This window comes from Cervus elaphus, chromosome 33 (assembly GCF_910594005.1).
Source record: "Cervus elaphus chromosome 33, mCerEla1.1, whole genome shotgun sequence".
NCBI lineage: Eukaryota > Metazoa > Chordata > Mammalia > Artiodactyla > Cervidae > Cervus > Cervus elaphus.
The window spans coordinates 18,850,581-18,871,668 of NC_057847.1; the positions used below are offsets into that span (position 1 = coordinate 18,850,581).

The 21,088-nt window shown below is 35.2% G+C and overlaps 2 protein-coding genes across 2 annotated transcripts in view; one reads left to right on the forward strand and one right to left on the reverse strand.

The window, feature by feature from the left end:
* CERKL (ceramide kinase like) overlaps positions 1-11,514 on the forward strand; it is a 128,718-nt gene extending 117,204 nt beyond the window's left edge. Inside the window, exons 6-12 of the mRNA XM_043894058.1 lie at positions 2,757-2,831; positions 3,552-3,729; positions 3,812-3,871; positions 4,462-4,487; positions 4,583-4,691; positions 7,320-7,416; positions 11,332-11,514. Coding sequence (XP_043749993.1) covers positions 2,757-2,831; positions 3,552-3,729; positions 3,812-3,871; positions 4,462-4,487; positions 4,583-4,691; positions 7,320-7,416; positions 11,332-11,514 — 728 coding nt within the window. The remainder of the gene's footprint in view (positions 1-2,756; positions 2,832-3,551; positions 3,730-3,811; positions 3,872-4,461; positions 4,488-4,582; positions 4,692-7,319; positions 7,417-11,331) is intronic.
* Positions 11,515-12,577: 1,063 nt separating this feature from the next.
* ITGA4 (integrin subunit alpha 4) overlaps positions 12,578-21,088 on the reverse strand; it is a 92,019-nt gene continuing 83,508 nt past the window's right edge. Inside the window, exons 25-28 of the mRNA XM_043894057.1 lie at positions 20,411-20,530; positions 16,097-16,195; positions 15,606-15,725; positions 12,578-15,134 (exon numbers count right to left, since the gene is read on the reverse strand). Coding sequence (XP_043749992.1) covers positions 15,036-15,134; positions 15,606-15,725; positions 16,097-16,195; positions 20,411-20,530 — 438 coding nt within the window. The 3' untranslated portion in view covers positions 12,578-15,035. The remainder of the gene's footprint in view (positions 15,135-15,605; positions 15,726-16,096; positions 16,196-20,410; positions 20,531-21,088) is intronic.

Here is a 21,088-nt window from a genome sequence, read left to right on the forward strand (position 1 = left end):
CTTGGTTGTGTCCAACTCTTTGTGACCTGATGGACTGTAGTCCGCCAGGCTCTGCCCATGGGGATTCTCCAGGCAAGAGTACTGGAGTGGGTTGCCGTGCTCTCCTCCAGGGGATCTTCCCAACCCGGGGATCGAACCCAGGTCTCCCGCATTGCAGGTGGATTCTTTACTGTCTAAGTCACTGGGGAAGCCTGATAGCTATAGTACACAATACATCCATGCTAGCAGAGCTCTTGGCAGTTACTGGACTTAAATCAAGAAAAATTATAACTTCCTAATTTTAAATCCTTCTTACTCTCTGGGAATGGACTAGCTGGTACTTTCCCCTTTGAAAGCAGACGTTTACCCCAAGATCTCAGACACACAAGTATTACTGGGGTGTGACCTGAGAGAGCTCTTTTTCTGTGTAGGCTGGTGGGAAAATTTCATGTGGATCTTAATTTATCCTAGTGATATAGAGAAATCTGTGTCTCAATACAGATTCTCATACTGTGGCAGATACCATGGAAACAAGTGTTTTCTTCATCTATGTTACAATATCTTAGATAATAGAAGAGACCCCCAACTTGGTTAAGGACTGTGTTGTTTTTCAATTGCTAAGTCAGGTCTGACTCTTTGCAACCCCACAAACTGCAGCACTCAAGGCTTCCCTGTCCTTCATCATCTCCCAGAGTTTGCTTCACTATCTCCCAGAGTTTACTCAAACTCATGTCCATTGAGTTGGTGATGCAATCCAACCATCTCATCCTCTGTCGCCCCTTTCTCCTCTTGCCCTCAATCTTTCCCAGCATCAGGATCTTTTCCAATGAGTTGGCTTTTTGCATTGGGTGGTCAGAGTATTGAAGCTTCAGCAGCAGTCCTTCCAATGATTATTCAGGACTGATTTCCTTTAGGATGGACTGGTTTGATCTCCTTGCTGTTCAAGGGACTCTCAAGAATCTTCTCCAGCCACAAAAGCATCAATTCTTTGGCTCTCAGCCTTCTTTATGATCCAACTCTCACATCCATGCATGACTAACTGGAAAAACCATAGCTTTAACCATTCTGACTTTTGTCTACAAAGTGATGTCTCTGCTTTTTAATACACTGCCTACGTTTATCATAGCTTTCTTCCAAGGAGTAAGCATGGTTTAATTTCATGGCTGCAAGTCACCATCTACAGTGATTTTTTACCCTTAAGAAAATAAAATTTGTCACTGTTTCCACTTTTTATCTATCTGCCATGATATGATGGGACCAGATGCCATGATCTTAGTTTTTGGAAGTCTGAATTTTAAGACAGCTTTTTCAGTCTCCTCTTTTATCCTCATTAAGGGGCTCTTTACTTCCTCATTGCCTTCTGCCATCAAGTGGTATCATCTGTATATCTGAGGTTGTTGATATTTTCCCCAGCAATCTTGATTCCAGCTTGTGCTTCATCCAGCCCAGCATTTCACATGATGTACTCTGCATAGAAGCTAAATAAGCATGGTGACAACATACAGCCTTGACGTACTCCTTTCCCAATTTTGAACCAGTTTATTGTTCCATGTCCGGTTCTAACTGTGACTTCTTGGCCTGCATACAGGTTTTTCAGGAGACAGATAAGGTGGTCTGGTATTCCCACCTCTTGAATAATTTTCCACAGTTTACTGTGATCCACACAGTCAAAGGCTTTAACATAGTCTATGAAGCAGAAGTAGGTGTTGTTTTTTGGAATGTCCTTGTTTTTTCTATGATCCAACAGATATTGGCAATTTGATCTCTGGTTCTTCTGCCTTTTCTAAATCCAGCTTGTACATTTGGAATTTCTCAGTTCATGTACTGCTTAAGCCTACACAAAGAGCTTTAGAAAGAATTTAAAACCTATCTCTTGTAGTTTACAGTGATTTTATACTTTTTCTTAGTTATTATTTGGCTTTTTTTGTGTGTTTATGTGTTTGTCTCTGCTTTCCAGAGCCATCCTTCTACTGTTGGTGCTCTTTTTGGTAGAGAAGTTAGAAGCCTGTTTATTAAAGTTGAATGGGGCAGATTTTGATATAGCTAACACTTTCAGGTAGAAAATATACATTCACAATGGAAGAAGCTGTAAGCAGGTAGATACTATAAATTGTTTTCTAATTTTTAAGTTATTTAAGGATTAATAATTCAGTAGCCATCTAGTGTGCATCTATGATGTGAACAAAAACTTACAAACTTCCATGTAATTTTTCATTTAAATGTTACATAGTGACATCTCTATAAAGTAAGAGCAAATGGTTAGTTTAAAATATTTGCAAGAAATAGATAATTTGGACAGACTGATAATTAGAAGTGAAATAGAATCTGTAATTAGAAAAAAAAACTTCCTACAAACAAAAGTCTGGGACCAGATGGCTTCACAGGCAGATTCTACCAGACATTCAAGGATAACTTATACCAATTCTTCTCAGACTCTTCCAAAAAATTGAAAAGGAAGGAACACTCTTAAAGACATTCTATGAAGTCACCATCACCCTCGTACCAAAACCAGACAATGACACCCCTTAAACAAGATTACAGGCCATTATCTTTGAATTTAGATGTAAAAATTCCCCACAAAATGTTAGCAAATGTAACTCAACAACACATAAAAAAGATCATATACCATGTCCAAGTGGGATTCATCCCAGGTTCACAAGGATGGTTCATCATACCAAATAAATCAATGTATCATACCACATTAAGAAAGAAAAATAAAAAAACCACATAAAATGTTTGCTACGCTGATCATCCACATTTTACATTTGATTTGGCAGGATCTACTAATGTATTGGCACATTCTCTCCATGGAGTTTCTCATGTGGTAACTGCAACTTTGCACATTATAATGGGTAAGAATTCTTCCAAAGAAGTTCATGTTTTCTAAGGAAGATTATTTTTATTTCCTCCAGACTTGCCAAGACAGCTTCTTTATCTCTCAAAGCAGAAAAATGTTTGAATAAAAACAGAAAGTTAGTCAAAGTTTCACTATTTTGACTGATGTTTTTTCACAATACAGGTGCTATAAAGAGTAGAAAATGTAGTTTTACTGTAATCTGGATAGGAAAAATACAATGATATTCAAGATCCCAGCTTTATAACCAGGTCAAGAAAATCCATGCACAGTATCAGGAACTGTTGTTTGACTGTCAAAACTCTGGGACTGGTTATTAAAAAAAAGGCACAAGAAAAAAATTTCCAGCCTGTGTCCTTCCACTAGCCTTTAATTGTCTCAACTGATATAAAGCATATAAGCACTAATATATGCAAATCTGTTAAATCTGAGTTTACTTTGCGCATGCACTTCAACTTTACTTCCTCAGCAAGGTTTTGTTTAAAATAGCAGTAAACTGCAAAATTTACTGCTTTCTTTTTCTTCCCTTAGTACCTAAAAAAGCTATAAATGGCAGTTGCAGTTGTTGTAGGCAAAAAGAGTGCAAGAGAAAGCAGCATATTTATTACAGTGTAAAGTAACCTGACACTTTCTTCTTCCATGAGTAAATAAATATGCTCTTCTATGTTTGCCATTTTGACTGTATTTACTGACACTAATATTCGGCATAACATCCAAGGGCATATACAACCAGTCGATGTCTGTACCTTCAGCACCATTGGCAAGTTTCTTCGCTTTGGGTTCTCAGCCATGTTTGGCTTTGGTGGGAGAGCTTTGGCTGTGGCAGAAAATCATCGATGGATGTCCCCTAACCAGCGGATGGATTTTGCTATCATGAAGGCACTGGCAAAACTAAAGTAAGTCTTTTTTTTTTCGTAAACCCCAAATTTCATATCCCAGAGTCAATGACTGCTAAAAACAGATTTCATTATGTTGTAGGCCGGAAGAATGTGAAATATCATTTTTACCATTTAACAGCTCTCAGGATTTAGAAAAAAGGTAAGTTAAAAGCTTCACTCAAAGTAATACGGGAATATTTATCTATTTTTAAAGCATAAAATAGTTTGATATAAACAGTGTATTAGACTTGGGATATTTGGTTGTTATTCTATCATATTAGTGAAGAATATAGAATCATGGAGTGCTACAGATACTATTAGACCATGTAGCTTGGCATTTGCCTTCAGAAGCAACTGTTCACTCTACCTCTCCATCTACCCATCCATTTATCCACCCATCTTTCCATTCAGCAGTTATTTATTGATTATCTGCTATATGCCAGACACTTTGGACACAATGAGTCAATGAACAAGCAAACAAAATCCACAGTTTCTACCCTCATGAGCATTTCTAGTGCATACTAAAAACATTTTTTGGAGTCACACAAAGGAAGTGCTGTAGACTTTAAAAAAAAAAAGAAAATCATTGTTACTAATAATTCAGTGAATCAAATAATGCAGTAATGGAATTGTTCACATATTTTTACTTACTATCTAATAGCTATAATGTTGAGTTCTACAACCATCTCATGTTTAATAGATGCCATTTTTTGTGTGTGATGTGTTTTTGTCTCTTTTGTTTTCTTTTAGGAGGGCACAAGGATATCCCAAATCTGGTGAGTCTGAAATTACCTCCCTGGGAACTGAGCCAGGCTCTATTGACATTTTGCTCTGGTGAGGGAAAATAACTGATCCCTTCCATTACCTTTAGATTGTAATGATCAGTGGCAAATGATCCAGGGCCAGTTCTTGAATGTCAGCATTATGGCAATTCCATGCCAGTGTTCAGTGGCACCTAGAGGCTTGGCACCTAATACCAGGTTAGTGAGTGTTTTTATTGAATTGTTGATACTTTTCTATAAACCACATTTATCTGTCAGAAGAGCCAGCTAACTCTTGGCTATCTAGAATATGATCAAGAGGAAGTCATCTTTGATTGTTTAGTATTAGAGATTCTAAGGCATTTGTCATCCGAGTGGGCTGAGAACAGCTGTTATACTGCAAAAATAATTACTCTGATTTTTTAATATCACTGAAGCTAAAATAATATTCTTTGGGTTTTATTGACATGATCTTATTGTGTTATTTATGCCCACTTTGCTCTTTTATTTATGTTATTTACCAGTCATTGAAAACATTATGTTTAATTCTGATACTTATGACTGTCCCTGACTTTCAATTTTAGTGCAAATGTAAACATCCTTAGCAAGAATGGCATGTATGTGTGTATGTATGATATTTTTAGTCAAAGGAAATATTTTAGTTGTATTTAGTATGAATAGTGATGCATCTGAATATACTGCCCACATTTTCATGAGACATTTTATATATCATTTTATCCACAAGTGATAGTTAATCCATCTCTTGTACATCCTTTTCATGTAGTTGTCCATCATTGGTCTGAAAATATTTCTCTTATATTCCTGTAGAGCATAGAAGAAAGGGTGATGAATGTTGTATAACATCATCACATCTAAATTTTTCCCTAAAGTGGAATAAAAGAATGACTTACCTATGTACTTTGGCAATTCATAACATCATTTTAATGATTAGTTTCAACTTCCCTGCAAAATATTTAACCTGAAGGATTAACAATTGGCAAAGGGATGATTTAGAATGTTTTCCTTGACTACTGATAGGAAGGTGAGAAACAGGGAAACATCTAAAGTTAGAAAAGAAGAGCAACTATTTAAAAACCAGATGTGAGGGCCCTCATTAATTATCTCTAGTGCTGAAGCTTGCAAGGAGTACTTTGACGCTTGTATGGTTTAGAAATTGAGCCTGATTGTCTCCTCCCACTGCCGTCAGAAACCTTAGGTAGCTGCTCACCTCCCTAAGGAAGCGTCCTGGTGAGAAGTGAGGTCCTGGCCGGCTGAGCCGAGCTGTGCCATCCAGGCCGTGACACGGTGCTGCTCTGACCCTGCACCATCTCCACGCGCACGTCTGCTCACGGACCTTTGGGGAGGTAGTCTCGCTCTCTGGGAAGCAGCAGGTGCATGCCTCCTTCCAGCTGCTCCAGATATTCTCCAGCTGGCCTGAAAGTCCACAGCTTACTCTCCAGGTTCGGTCAGCATTGATGACTTTTTCAGAGAAGGGTGACTGGTTAGAGATGTCTTCTGTGGATTGTAGTCAAACATGCCATTTTTGCAAGGGCCTTTATGTAGGAGCCTTGGCTGACCGAGATACTCAAAATTTATCTTCTGAATGATTCAGGGAAATGACAAAGGGGTTTCAACTTTCAGCTTTATTTTTTCACAAGAAAGTATAATTTACTTTAAGATACATCAGTGCAAGTTGCTGATAGGAACTAATTTTTTTGTATTCGAATTTTGCTAAGATTAAATGCAGTAATATATGGAAATATTGAGGAGAGTGCTAGGCACATAGCATGTGTTTCAACTACTACTAAGTATTGAAAGGTAGACACATGAAAACTAAAGAATTAAAATCAAGAACACACAAAACACTCGTGTTTTGGTATCATTGAATATTTATTTCCAGTTGGGAAGAGGTGACATGATGGGTAAAAGGAATGCTGGACCCTGAATGAAGGGCTCTGGTTCCAGGGATCATTTTTGTTTTTCTGTCTTTGAACCAATCACTTAAACTTGGGGACTTCTTTTCATTCTACATAAATTGAGTGAATGACTGGATAATCTCTAGGGTCCTTTACAGCTCTAACCTGAGGTCCCCTAAGATTTAAAGAGCTCTTTTTTATGTCGTTGTTGTTATTCTTGGAATAACTTTATATTTGCACTGAAATTGAGCCTAGGAGTCATTTGCACATATTTCTGCAAACTGCCTTCTAAAGCTAGATGCATCTGTGTGAGTAGCTTTTTGGCACTAAATCACACCTCTAAATTTGCAGCCTCTTACATTGAACCAAACAGTTATGCAAGATTAAAATGTGCAGTCATTTAACTGAACATGTATAGTAGTGTTTGTTCATCCAGTTCATCCATCCAAGGGTCGCTTTGATTTATCTGGTTTCCTGTCACTTAGACCTGCCCTTAAATAAATGTTTAAATCAAATGTTAGATTTTTAAAACTGTTGAACTAGTTGTTACACCATTTGTACTGATTAACTATTTTACAACACATCTTTTAAAAAAAAACCACATGGTTTTACATTCCCTAAGTAAGTACATTTCAAATTATGTCTTGATATGTGAATAGGATGCATGATGATTCAATTTTTTAAAAAGCCCTTAATGTCAGTGCTTGGTGAGAAGGGAGTTGGTTGTCTAATAAAACTAATCTGAAAGGCTGTTTCATTTTAAGAATGCAGCAAAATATGGTTTAAGAATTTTAGGTAAATAGAATGTTATTTATCTGACTTGCCTACAACTTATACTAAAGATTATTTGTTAGAAAGAACGATACAGAGTAATTTCTGATGTAATCTCTTAATAAACGTTTTGATGTCAAATACAAATATTTAATTTCAGATTAAATAATGGAAGCATGGCTCTTATAACGGCACGAAACACTTCTCGACCAGAATTTATAAAACACCTGAAAAGATATGCGAGTATTAAAAACCAGGTATAGTAAAGCATTTGGATTACTTATGTGCAAAGCAATTAATCATGGGGCGTGAGATGCTGTCAGAATTGACATCAAGTCCTGCCTTGTAAGGCTTTATTTTCTTCTGTATACATTAATCTTTTTTTTTTTTTCAGTTTGCGCTTTCTTCACATTTTGAAAAGCATCCACCAGTATTAATACAGATTGGCCTTTTTTGAGTTGTGGGTTGGTGGTTATATATATTTTATGTGTGTGTGTGCAAAGACAAAATAGAAAATGTAGTGTTATACTGAAATGTGGAGTAAATTAAGGATAAAAATTATACTCAGCTGTTCTTCAGAATGAAGAGAAGTGAAACCTAAGATTTTTAATCTTGATTTTATGATATCAGACTCCCTCTAAAGTATGACCTTTGGATTTTCCTTTCATTTGTTCAAGATCTGCCTATTTACATTGATTGAAATAAATTTGCAGAAATATACTTTAGAATACACCACTTTTATATAGATGTTATTTATTTTATTCTAAACTTAGATGTGTGTGGTATTTGTAGAGATAGGAAAAATTATTATATTTCCATTTAAGATATTCATTTTAAAGAGAAGCAATAACTATTATAAGCCATACTCTTTTGGCAGGTACTTTGAGTCAGTTATTAGGAAACTGATCCATAAATATGTGAATTTCTGAAATTATGAATCTTGAAGTACATAGTAGGCCTGTAAAACCATACAGTCTCACACCTTCTTACAGGTATAAAATTGTGCCTGGATGTCGTTGGGGGAGAACAGGTGGAAGGAGGAGAGTAAATTCAGCTGGTGACCAGCACTAAATCTTGCTTACATAGATAGTCACTGCAAGGCTCCCATTTTTGCTTCTTTATAATTTTAAACTTTCTCGGGCAGGCCTCATGAAGTTTTGGTTCTCATCTGCCTACTACATTATTTGATCAATGTTTGTTGAGCAACCAACTGAATGAAATGTTTAGGAAGTTATAACAATTAGATATAGTCTTATTTTCCTTAAATATAAATCTCTAATGAAACAGAGTAGACAAAAGCAAATATAATGTAAGTTGTGAGACTAACTAATGACTTTATGGATGTATTTTGGGAAATAGTGATTTATTGATTTTTAAAGGAATGTATTCCTTTTCAAATGTTGCTAATTTTGTTTGCAACTTTATTATTTTTCTTAATCCCAAAGCAATACATTTCCATTGCTTTTTTTCTAAATCAGAAAATAGAAGCAAAATAGCAATATAAAAAATACTCAAAATTCTATATTCCAAGAGATAATGAATGTCATTACCTTGGTATAAACTTTTCTATTAAATAGTTCTGAGAATTTAAAGGAGTAATAACCTTAAGATACTTTCCTTGAGAAGCTGGTATTTATTTTAGGGATGCATGATTGCACAAACTACTTATGGAAGTTCTCTTTTGGAATGGCTAATGGGCAAATGTCTTAGGTAACTTTTCTCTAATCCTTTTTTTTGATATGAAAGTAGCTTTCTTCTGACTTTAAAAGTAATAGATGCTTACTATAAAAATATGAACATAGTAATAAATATAATTCTGTATCTATAGGAAAATAACTTTTTCAAAAGGAGACCATGTGATGCAAAATATAACATTTTTTTCTCATGTACTTGACCAGTCATATCTTGTTTGTGATACAAGAAACTATTGCCTCTGTGTGTGTGTTTCATTAGATTTAACTGATTGGCTAAGCTCTTTCCAAAAATTCAAGTCCATGCTATTGTCCTGTAATGTTTTGCAAAGAAATTCTAAAATATTTTGTTTAATGATATATAGTAGGAATCGTATGATTGATTCTCAAGGTGACTGCTTTCATTTGTTAAAAAATTGTAGATGTACATATATACATAAACATGTGTATGTAGTCTTTTCATGCTGATATGTTAAAAAATGTAAGTCTCTTCATGCTTATATGTTCAAAAATGTAAATTTATATAAATTATGTAAGATTATAAAGACAAGATAAATATAAAATACTATTATCTACTGTCTAGTAGCAGTTCTGGTATCCCGGAAGGGAAATGCAGCACTTCAGCCCAAAGAAAGCAACAGTCTAGGTCTATGAACCATCTTCACCAGGTTGAACTGAATGTTCATGTATGCAAACAGTTGTAGAACGTATTGAAAACCATCATTTGTAGGCAACACATCTTGCCTTTCCCATCTCTGTGTAAAATAGATAGAAGGTAAAAATTACTCAAGTTCTTTCAACTCCATCCTGTAGCTGACCGTTCTCTGTTCATACAATTCCTCATTCACTTTGACCCTCATTTTTGGTAGGGAGTTTAAAACCCTTAAGAGCTGGTGCTTCCCCAGGGATTTGTTTGTAACTTTATCTTTTCATGATACCTTTTCCTGGGTGACCTCATTGCCTTCCATTGCTTGAACCACCATCTGAACTTTGCTCACTACCAAGGGTTCTCTCCTCCCTTCTGATCTGCAGGGTCACTATGCCTTCTGTGTGCCTTCTGAGGTTACAGAACTCACAGGCATCTTGAATCGAGCACATCCACTGTTTACCTTACTGCCCTCTCCCCTGATGGTGCTCCGTTTCCCTACACAGGGCAACGGCACCACTCTCTGCCCATCCTGGGGTTACCCTGGACCCCTCTCCCTCGTTTCTTACAACCAGACCACCAGTTAATCCCTTCTTGCTTACAACAGCCTCCTCCTGGTCTTTCTTTTCTCTGGTCTTATCTTCCACACTTCCTTCTAGACAGATTTTTCTAAAGTACAGATACGATATACCCCTTTCCTAATTCTTCAATCTTATGGTCATCAGGATGACATTGAACGTTCTCATTGAGGAACACGTGGCCCCTTGTATTCTAGCCTTTCCCTGTGTTACAGCCTCACCTGTTGCTGACCTCCACCAGGTTTCCTGTGTTTTGGTCATTGTGTTAATTTTCTAGGGCTGCCATTAACAAATACCGCAGGGGGTATGGGTTTGGTTTCTCCCGAGGCCTGTCTCTGTGGATCACTGACTTTTCCGTCTTGTATATTCTTGCCTCCTTTGTCAAGCATTAACTGTCTGTAGGTGTGTGGGCTTATTTCTGGGTGCTCTATTCTTTTCCATTGATCTATTTGTCTCTTTTGGTGCCAATACCACCAGACAGTTTCATTCTTGTAGCTTTGTAGTATTGTCTGAAGTCTGGAGGGTTAGGCCTCCTGCTTTGTTCCTTTTCCTCAAGATTGCTTTGGCAAACCTGAGTCTTCGATGGTTCCATATAAATTTTAGGGTCATTTGTTCTAGTTCTGTGAAAAATGCCATGTGTAATTTGATAGGGATTACGTTAAGTTTATAGATTGCTTTCGGTAGTATGGCTAAGAAAGAATGAAATATGAAGCTGACTTCTCATCATTCAAGCGTGGTCAGAAAGCAACCCTAATTATCTTGCAACTTGTGTCTATCTTTAAAGTGAGGGTGAGGCAGGCAAACACTGGCAAAAATAACACTGGATAGACTTACTTTCTCTTTTCACCTTCTTAAGTTAAACTTCTCGTAATGAAATCCCAAATGTGAAACTTATTCTAGAGTTTGTTTACATCAGCTAAACTAGCTGACAATAATTTAGTGGATTATATAAATCCTCTATAAAAATAGACTAGTATTAAATATTTACTCTTTAATTAGAAATTATTGTATACAGTTTCATAGACATGTACTATTTGTCAGAAAATAAGTTTGCCAGCTGCTACATCTAAATGAACTTGCAAAACTTCAGAAAAGGCTTCATCCAAAGAAATTGGAACTGATAAGTTTCAAAGCTATAAAAACATCAGCATGAACACTGATATTTACTTGCAAGTGAGAGCACAGTGAACTTTACTAATTTGCATTACAGTTAGGTATAAAGCAAGTACCAAGGTTATTTGCATTAATTTTTTTTAGTTCAATTTTCCATTTGTTGATACTTACACTGTTGAAGAAGTAAAAGTTCGCCCAAGGAGTAACAGCAGTGGACCCCCTCCAGAGGAAGATCATGGACCATGTGAAACTGCTTCAGGAAATTGTTTCCCTTGGAATGTAGATGGTGATTTAATGGAAGTTGCATCAGAGGTCCATGTTAGGTAAGTAACTATTCACCACCTTATATGTCTGTCAGACACGGAACTAATAGTTACAAGAAGGAAGTTTCCATTTATACCATCGAAGCAGGCAGCTGTCTAGATAGTAAATCAGGAACGCATAAAAAGACACATGTACAATTTTAATAAAAAGTATAACCTTGTATTTATTCACCAACTGTTATGTACAACCATTTTCTTTGGTTATGAGTCTCTGTGTTGGCATTCCAAATTACCATTCTTCATAAACTATACAGATAATGTATGTCTGAAAATTGTATGTCTGAAAATTCCACTTTGAATTTTTAAAAATAGATTAAGATCTTATACCTCATGAAGTCATTTGAATGGCAGATGGTTACAATTTAAAATTGTAACCACTTTTAAAATTTCCTTTTATCCACAACAAATACTTGTGTTCAGCAGTTTGCTTTTATCATCTTTCCAAAGCATACTTTACATAAGAACAATTTTACATATTATTTATTAGCAAGAGCAAATGGTTATAAACAGGTAAACTCATAAGTATTATGACTCTGTGAGTGGACGTGTGCAGGGCTCTCTGAGTAGCCTGCTAGATGTGAGCTTTCTACAGGCACAATTTACTGGGCTTTTCAGGAATTAGTGCTACTGATTTATCAGGCCCTGCATTTTTTCTAGATGGCAGCTCTGCCATGAATATATGTTTGTTGGTTATCATTAGATTTGAATTTGGTAGTATGCACTGCATTCAATAGGTGTTATGTATGAAAAATAACAGAATGATAGGTTAATCAAATAATCAGTCGTGTATATTATATTCCTTACAGAGTACACCCAAGACTTATCAATCTTTATGGAAGAAGCATGGAAGAAATGAATGATTCCAAAGTAACATGTAGTTGTTTATAAGAGGAATGTGGAAACTAGAATTTTAATATGAAAGGATATGTTTTAATTAATCAGATATTTTGATAAGGAAAAAAATCTCTATTTTGAAAAGAAATTAAAATTGCTATTTTTGATGTTACTAAAATTAGCTTCTAGATTTAAAAAAAATAAGACATGAAATATATTCAAAACAACTGAAATTTTGGTTTTGCGAGAGTATTTATTGAAATGGAAAATAAACATCTCCGGTATTTGAAATTTAAACAAGATATATCAATATTTAACTTTGATTAATTCCAAAGTGAAATAATTTGGATTCTTTCTTCCTGGATTTGAGCCCATCAGTTCTGATGTTAAATTTCAATAGCCTGGTGCCAACAGATCAGAGTTCATGTAAGAATGTTCTGATATCCTGATGAGGTAAGTATTCCAGCAAGATTATATTTCAAAATTACACATTTAGGAAATCATATAACCAGAAATAATACTATTTTTTTTCCTTAAAATCTCTAACATTTAGACTACTTGTCAAAAACAAAAAAAGATGGATTAAAGTTATAGCACCAATTTTGTGACGGTCTCTGAAAGCTGAAAACTCAAGGTGATAGGAGTTTGAAGTCCATTGTACACCAACTATGCACAGTATATAAGGAGTCATAATCAGGCCCAGTAGGGAGCTGTGTTCCTTCTTGCTCCTGAAAATCCTGCTATCTGACAATTCTAGCGTGTTGTTTGCATTAAACTCAATGCTACCTGAAATGCTGTTATTTCTAGTAGGAACGAACCAAATTTAAATTTCCTCAGGGTTCATCCTTGAGAAAGCAGTTCTAAATTTGGATTTGATTTTCTACCAATGAGCCTAGACATTTTCTTGAAAGAACTACTTTAAAAATTTTAATTTCTTTTGGTTACACACCAAGATAGGAGGTTTCATGCTCACTGGGTCTCACTGCTCAAATGGCCTTCACCGATCGCTGTGCATTTCTCATTTTCCAGCCACCAATATGTGAGCAGATAATAGAAATGAAGCAGTCTGGGGAAGACAGCTGTTGGCAGGGACCTCATATGAAGAAATCCTTTTCCATAACAGTAAAGACTGGCCCCTAACTTATCACATCCCATAACAGATTTTGAAAATTTGGCCACAACTTTCATATCAAGTTAGATGTAGGAACAAATCAGATGAAGTTATGTTCTGCAGTTATCAGCATTTAGTTCATATGCAAGAATAAATATTACCAAAAATGACTCTATTTGCAAATGAAGAGGCATATAAATTATTTTAGACCCAGAAAGAAACTATTTCATTATAAAAGTATGTAAGATAATATCAACAAAAAACTTAAAATATTTCACTTATCACTAAAACATGGAAATTTTCTTGTCATATTTTTATCCAAGCCAAATCTACATTTTTCAATTTACAGTTAAATTTGTGAATTTTGTTTTCTAGTTCCATGCAGAAGAGAATGCCCTTATAGTACTGGTTTCATACTTACACTTGAGAAAAGAATAACATCCAAACAAGAATTTATTTATTTGCTGAATTTTGACAGTCCACATTTTAAATAGTATCTAATTTGTATGAAATATTTATCCCCAATATCATCTTTGGAAGGCTCTGATTTTTAAATTAGTGAGGTACAGTTTTCATGTTTTACATATATCTGTGTATTTACATTTCAAATATCAGCTAAAGTGCAACATTCAATCTATTTTAGAATATAAATTAGAATTCTAAGTAAGTATTGTTTTTATAAACAAAAAATTTGACTAAAGATGGATTTTTAAAATTTACTCTTCAGTACCTTTACCTTGATAAAATTGTGTTACAAAATGACTTAATTGGATTTATACCTATATCAACATATATTCTTTTAGAAAATTATGTATATATATATGTACAGAAAGAAAAAAATACATGGCTGTATAGACAATAATTATCCAGAAATCACCCCTTTAAGCTCAAACCAGTGTATAAGTTCAGTCTGAAGTTTGCTCATCAGACCATAATATTCATAGACTGGTTGCTGATCAAAGCTCACAGGAAACAGATTACAAATCAGTGTCTTTAAAGATATCTGCTTTAAAATGATAGTGGTTCTTTTCTATTCATTAGAAAATTTGGTGACAGCTTGTTGAAAAATTCTGCTAAATATTTCTAGAGAACATATTCCAAACAATTCTCAAAGAGCTATTAGAAATGAGTCATTGCCTATTGGGTGGAATTAATTTTACCAAAGCACACACATATGGTGAATAGTATTTCTTTTAAAGGAATGAAACGAAAAGTCCAAGTCTTCTCCAGATGAGTTGTTTGCTTCCCCCACATAGTTTTAATTCAGATGCACTTTCAAGATATCTTCCAGAGATTTTTCTCTTGAATAAGTTGATGCTTTAGTGTTTTTATATCCATTTAAGAGCTGCAATATTATCCTCTGAGAGAAAATAACTCTAAAGGTAATGCTGTAATATACCCAAAGACAATGAAGATGAAAAGTCCAAGCAATGATGAAGACATGATATGTCACATGGTCATTATTAGAAGAAGTACATAAAAGAAGTCTGAGCAGAATTCATGGTTTCTTGTAAACAATGTCTAAAATGCTTTTTAAATATATTGTAACCTGAGTTGTTCTGTTAACTTGAAAGAAGTCTTCAGTCATCTTTATCACTTTTACTGTTAATGTAACTCCAACTGTCTCTTCTGTTTTCTTCTTGTAGGATAGATTTGTACTGTCTTTTGAAGAAGCCAGCCTGAAAATAACATTGTATAATCACTGCTGTATAGTTATGAACATATTAAATGTCTAAACAGTCAATGACAATTGTAGTCAGTAAAATTTAGTGTGGGAGATACTGGGTTAAAGAGCCTTGTTTTCTTGTTACTATAGGGTTTCTCAGTGCTGCATGCACATGCTCCAAAACTGAAATTCAGCATACTTTCTAAATGCTTTTTTAGAAAGTCTTTCAAAACTTCTGAATATTGAATATTCATTGAAAAATCAGTTATCTTTAAGAAAGCATATTTTCTAGAAAGACTTTGGTACTGAAGTTAAGAGAAACATGATCAGTACTATTAAATATCAGTCCACGTAGGAATTTAAAGTTAACATTAAAAATACTGAAATACTTAAATCTAGTAATGTGGGAGTCACAAGTTGGCTTGGAGAAAACTCAAGAATGGAATTTTGAGTGGTTCAACATTGGTAATTATTAAAGGCTTACCTTCCACATAACATAAGAAATGAAGAAAAGTAAAATAAGTCCAAGTAGCAAGCTACTTGAAATAATCATTATAGTGAAATGGCGTCTGGGTCTTTGATGATGTAGTCCTTCGAGGAGAACCTACATAAATTAACCAAAAGAAAGAACCACCATTTAAAAAACTTGCCTCTATTTCCTTTGAAGCCCCTCTACTTTCCCCAGCAGTATTTAGAATATTCCTTCCCATTCTCTTGCTGTTCTAACACAACCATAGGAAACACTGGTAAATGTTTACCAAAACAGGGAGTGTCGTGTGCCCTGTCTGGTTCTTCCTCCAGTTCATTCTGCCAAAATCACCTTCTGAAAGAGCTGTCATTCCTTCCTGCCAATTGTACAAAATGCCACTCCCCAGTAAAGTATTTTAGGCTCTCTGTGGTTGGCTCTCTGACCAAACACCCTGGCAATATTTTTTTCCCATAATCTTTATGTTTCAGTTAAAAGGGTAATCTTACATGTGCAACATTCTCATCCTTCATTAGTTCAATAACTTTGGGATTTGGCTCCGGAAAAGCTGTTGCTCTTATTTCAAACTTCAGTGCTCTAGTCTCATCCTGTTTAAAAAAAAGAGACATAGTTTTATTTCATGAAAACATATAGCAGGTAAGGATCATGAAAAACTAAAAGTTTTCACAGTTTATCTTCTCCAACTTATTTCACCATTCGTACTTAACTGCAATGCAGTGCTTCCTTTAGTTCCAAAGGCATGTCCTTTGTATTAATTAATATTTAATTTTATTTGATAGTTATTAGTATATTTTTTCCTTAGGGAAGACTTTGATAAGCATTTCCTCAAATTAATTTTATTTGGGCTTTTCTTTTAGTATTTGGTATACTATTTGTTTTGTTGAATGCCTTCTTACTTACCATCCTACCTGTGATCAAATACAGATAGTATACCAAATGCTATAATGAAAAAATATGGTACAAATATTTATAGCATTCAAAAATAAAATCACTGGATGAATTCAGTTTTACTATCTAATAGAGAGAGGGACTTCATAACCCAGAATTCAGGACTTAGACATCTGTGGATGGGCTTCACAAACTCTAAGGCCCATTCAAATTTTATTCAAAATTGAGATTTTTTTTTTATGTGTGCATTCATTAGGGTAGATGAGAATATATTCTTTGATCAAATTCTTTTTTTTTTTTTAATTTTTATTTATTTTTTTTTTTTCCAGTGGGTTTTGTCATACATTGATATGAATCAGCCATGGATTTACATGTATTCCCAATCCCTATCCCCCCTCCCACCTCCCTCTCCACCCGATTCCTCTGGGTCTTCCCAGTGCACCAGGCCCGAGCACTTGTCTCATGCATCCCACCTGGGCTGGTGATCTGTTTCACCATAGATAGTATACATGCTGTTCTTTTGAAATATCCCACCCTCACATTCTCCCACAAAGTTCAAAAGTCTGTTCTGTATTTCTGTGTCTCTTTTTCTGTTTTGCATATAGGGTTATCGTTATCACCTTTCTAAATTCCATATATATGTGTTAGTATGCTGTAATGTTCTTTATCTTTCTGGCTTACTTCACTCTGTATAAGGGGCTCCAGCTTCATCCATCTCATTAGGACTGGTTCAAATGAATTCTTTTTAATGGCTGAGTAATATTCCATGGTGTATATGTACCACAGCTTCCTTATCCATTCATCTGCTGATGGGCATCTAGGTTGCTTCCATGTCCTGGCTATTATAAACAGTGCTGCGATGAACATTGGGGTGCACGTGTCTCTTTCAGATCTGGTTTCCTCAGTGTGTATGCCCAGAAGTGGGATTGCTGGGTCATATGGCAGTTCTATTTCCAGTTTTTTAAGAAATCTCCACACTGTTTTCCATAGCGGCTGTACTAGTTTGCATTCCCACCAACAGTGTAAGAGGGTTCCCTTTTCTCCACACCCTCTCCAGCATTTATTGCTTGTAGACTTTTGGATAGCAGCCATCCTGACTGGCATGTAATGGTACCTCATTGTGGTTTTGATTTGCATTTCTCTAATAATGAGTGATGTTGAGCATCTTTTCATGTGTTTGTTAGCCATCTGTATGTCTTCTTTGGAGAAATGTCTGTTTAGTTCTTTGGCCCATTTTTTGATTGGGTCATTTATTTTTCTGGAATTGAGCTGCAGGAGTTGCTTGTATATTTTTGAGATTAATCCTTTGTCTGTTGCTTCATTTGCTATTATTTTCTCCCAATCTGAGGGCTGTCTTTTCACCTTGCTTATAGTTTCCTTTGTAGTGCAAAAGCTTTTAAGTTTCATTAGGTCCCATTTGTTTAGTTTTGCTTTTATTTCCAATATTCTGGGAGGTGGGTCATAGAGGATCTTGCTGTGATTTATGTCGGAGAGTGTTTTGCCTATGTTCTCCTCTAGGAGTTTTATAGTTTCTGGTCTTACATTTAGATCTTTAATCCATTTTGAGTTTATTTTTGTGTATGGTGTTAGAAAGTGTTCTAGTTTCATTCTTTTACAAGTGGTTGACCAGTTTTCCCAGCACCACTTGTTAAAGAGGTTGTCTTTTTTCCATTGTATATCCTTGCCTCCTTTGTCAAAGATAAGGTGTCCATAGGTTCGTGGATTTATCTCTGGGCTTTCTATTCTGTTCCATTGATCTATATTTCTGTCTTTGTGCCAGTACCATACTGTCTTGATGACTGTGGCTTTGTAGTAGAGTCTGAAGTCAGGCAGGTTGATTCCTCCAGTTCCATTCTTCTTTCTCAAGATTATTTTGGCTATTCGAGGTTTTTTGTATTTCCATACAAATTGTAAAATTCTTTGGTCTAGTTCTGTGAAAAATACCGTTGGTAGCTTGATAGGGATTGCATTGAATCTATAGACTGCTTTGGGTAGAATAGCCATTTTGACAATATTGATTCTTCCAATCCATGAACACGGTATGTTTCTCCATCTGTTTGTGTCCTCTTTGATTTCTTTCATCAGTGTTTTATAGTTTTCTATGTATAGGTCCTTTGTTTCTTTAGGTAGATATACTCCTAAGTATTTTATTCTTTTTGTTGCAATGGTGAATGGTATTGTTTCCTTAATTTCTCTTTCTGTTTTTTCATTGTTAGTATATAGGAATGCAAGGGATTTCTGTGTGTTAATTTTATATCCTGCAACTTTACTATATTCGTTGATTAGCTCTAGTAATTTTCTGGTAGAGTCTTTAGGGTTTTCTATATAGAGGATCATGTCATCTGCAAACAGTGAGAGTTTTACTTCTTCTTTTCCTATCTGGATTCCTTTTACTTCTTTTTCTGCTCTGATTGCTGTGGCCAGAACTTCCAACACTATGTTGAATAGTAGTGGTGAGAGTGGGCACCCTTGTCTTGTTCCTGATTTCAGGGGAAATGCCTTCAATTTTTCACCATTGAGGGTGATGCTTGCTGTGGGTTTGTCATATATAGCTTTTATTATGTTGAGGTATGTTCCTTCTATTCTTGCTTTTTGGAGAGTTTTAATCATAAATGAGTGTTGAATTTTGTCAAAGGCTTTCTCTGCATCTATTGAGATAATCATATGGTTTTTATCTTTCAATTTGTTAATGTGGTGTATTACATTGATTGATTTGCAGATATTAAAGAATCCTTGCATTCCTGGGATAAATGATCAAATTCTTACAGAAGTCTATGACCTGCAAAAGTTAAAACTACTGTGTAAAGGTTATTTAACATTTTGGAGAGAACATGTCGAATTTTGGAACTAAAAATAAATTATGTACTTTATCTGGAGCAGTGCTTTTCAACAGGGATGATTCTGTACCCTGGAGGATGGTCATTTATGTCTGCAGACATTTCTGGCTGGCAGGAATGGGGAGGGGGTGCTAGTGTAGTAGGTAGGGGGTAGAGGCCAGCTGTTCTGAGAAGTATCCTACAAGCACAGGACAGCCCCTGACCACAAAGACGTATCTGGTCCAAAACGCCACTGGTGCCCACTGGTGAGAACAATGAACCTTGAGAGTATGAAGGCAGACCGCAAAAGTTTAAATAACTTCCAACTAAAATGGATAGCTCCTATTTCCCTGTCTGATGCGTCTTCCTCTTAACCACCTTGTGGTCATTTCAACTTCTCCTCTAAACAGAATATGATAGCTGTCATTTCCTTTGGCTTATTATGTGCTATGTACTAAGTGCTTTATAAAGATCATCTAATCTGAACAACTCTGAAAAAGATCTATTACCCATATTGATCAGATAAGAAAATTTTATCTCAAAGTACTTCTCATAAATATACACACTCCTTTCCAGGAAGAAGTCTAACGTGTATTTAGTTAATTTTTAATTCCAGCCTTCAAAGTTCATGTCCTTAAAAGTGTGTTTGTGTTCTTGTATGTTTGTGTTTTGTTAAATTTTGATGTTTTAGATTTTATGGAAGTCTTAATTTTTAGTAAATGTATACTATATACAATAGTAGGTCTTTAAGCATAATGTGTAAATAACTTTAAGGATATATGAAATGTTAAGGCAGTTAACATTGATTTGAGTGACATTCATAAACAGTTGGACATGCTTTCTAAAATCTCAAAATTATAGTCTATTTTATAGCCTACGTTATCTGTTTAGTTACTAAAACCATGTCATTTAGACAGTGTATTTTGAAGTAATAAATGGGAACAGTTTTAGAATTTCATTCCAGATTTTACAGTCATTCATGCCTTCTTAATTTGTTGAATGCCTCCTTACTTACCATCCTACCTGTATAAGATGGTTGTGTTTGTAAGGTCTGTCTGAAATCTTATCCACAAAGTTGTCACTGTATCATAGACTTACCATTTCTAAAATGGATGGCCGACCTTCCAATTGAATGTGAACACTGGCTTCTTTTCCACTGTCCATTTTCCCAAAATGGCACGAGATATCTAAGCAATATGGATCAGCTTTCATGCAGTACTTTAAAAAAATACAAAAGAGCTATGTTAAAATTTCAACATTTTAAAAAAGATGGCTAAAATATTTTATGTGGAATTCAAGATCTGCTCCCATTACTGGCATGTGCAAAAATTTATCTTGCTATAAACATGGAATTAAGGATATGCTTTCATTAGTGGCACTTAAAAATTATCTTGCTTCAAAGAAAACACAAATATTTATAGTAAATTAGAACAAAAACAAGTATTCGAGCTGTATCATATGTTTCATTATTTTTATGAAAATATTCTGGGATAGAAAAAGACACATAATGAGGGTATTTGCTTAGTTACATGTTCTGTGATCAAACTTGGATCAGTTGGAGGGTTTCCCTGTCCCCCCCAACTCATATATTCACTAAAATGAAAAAGAGTGGAAATTTCATGCAACCAGAGGTGGTTCAGCTGAGGACAACATCGCGACCAACCCCCTAAAGGGTTGGGTACAATGTCTGGTTGGCATGAATTGGGCACTTAATGACTAGTATATAGTATATATTTAACCCTGGGTCTATCGCAACTCTCCAGTCATGCCTATTCC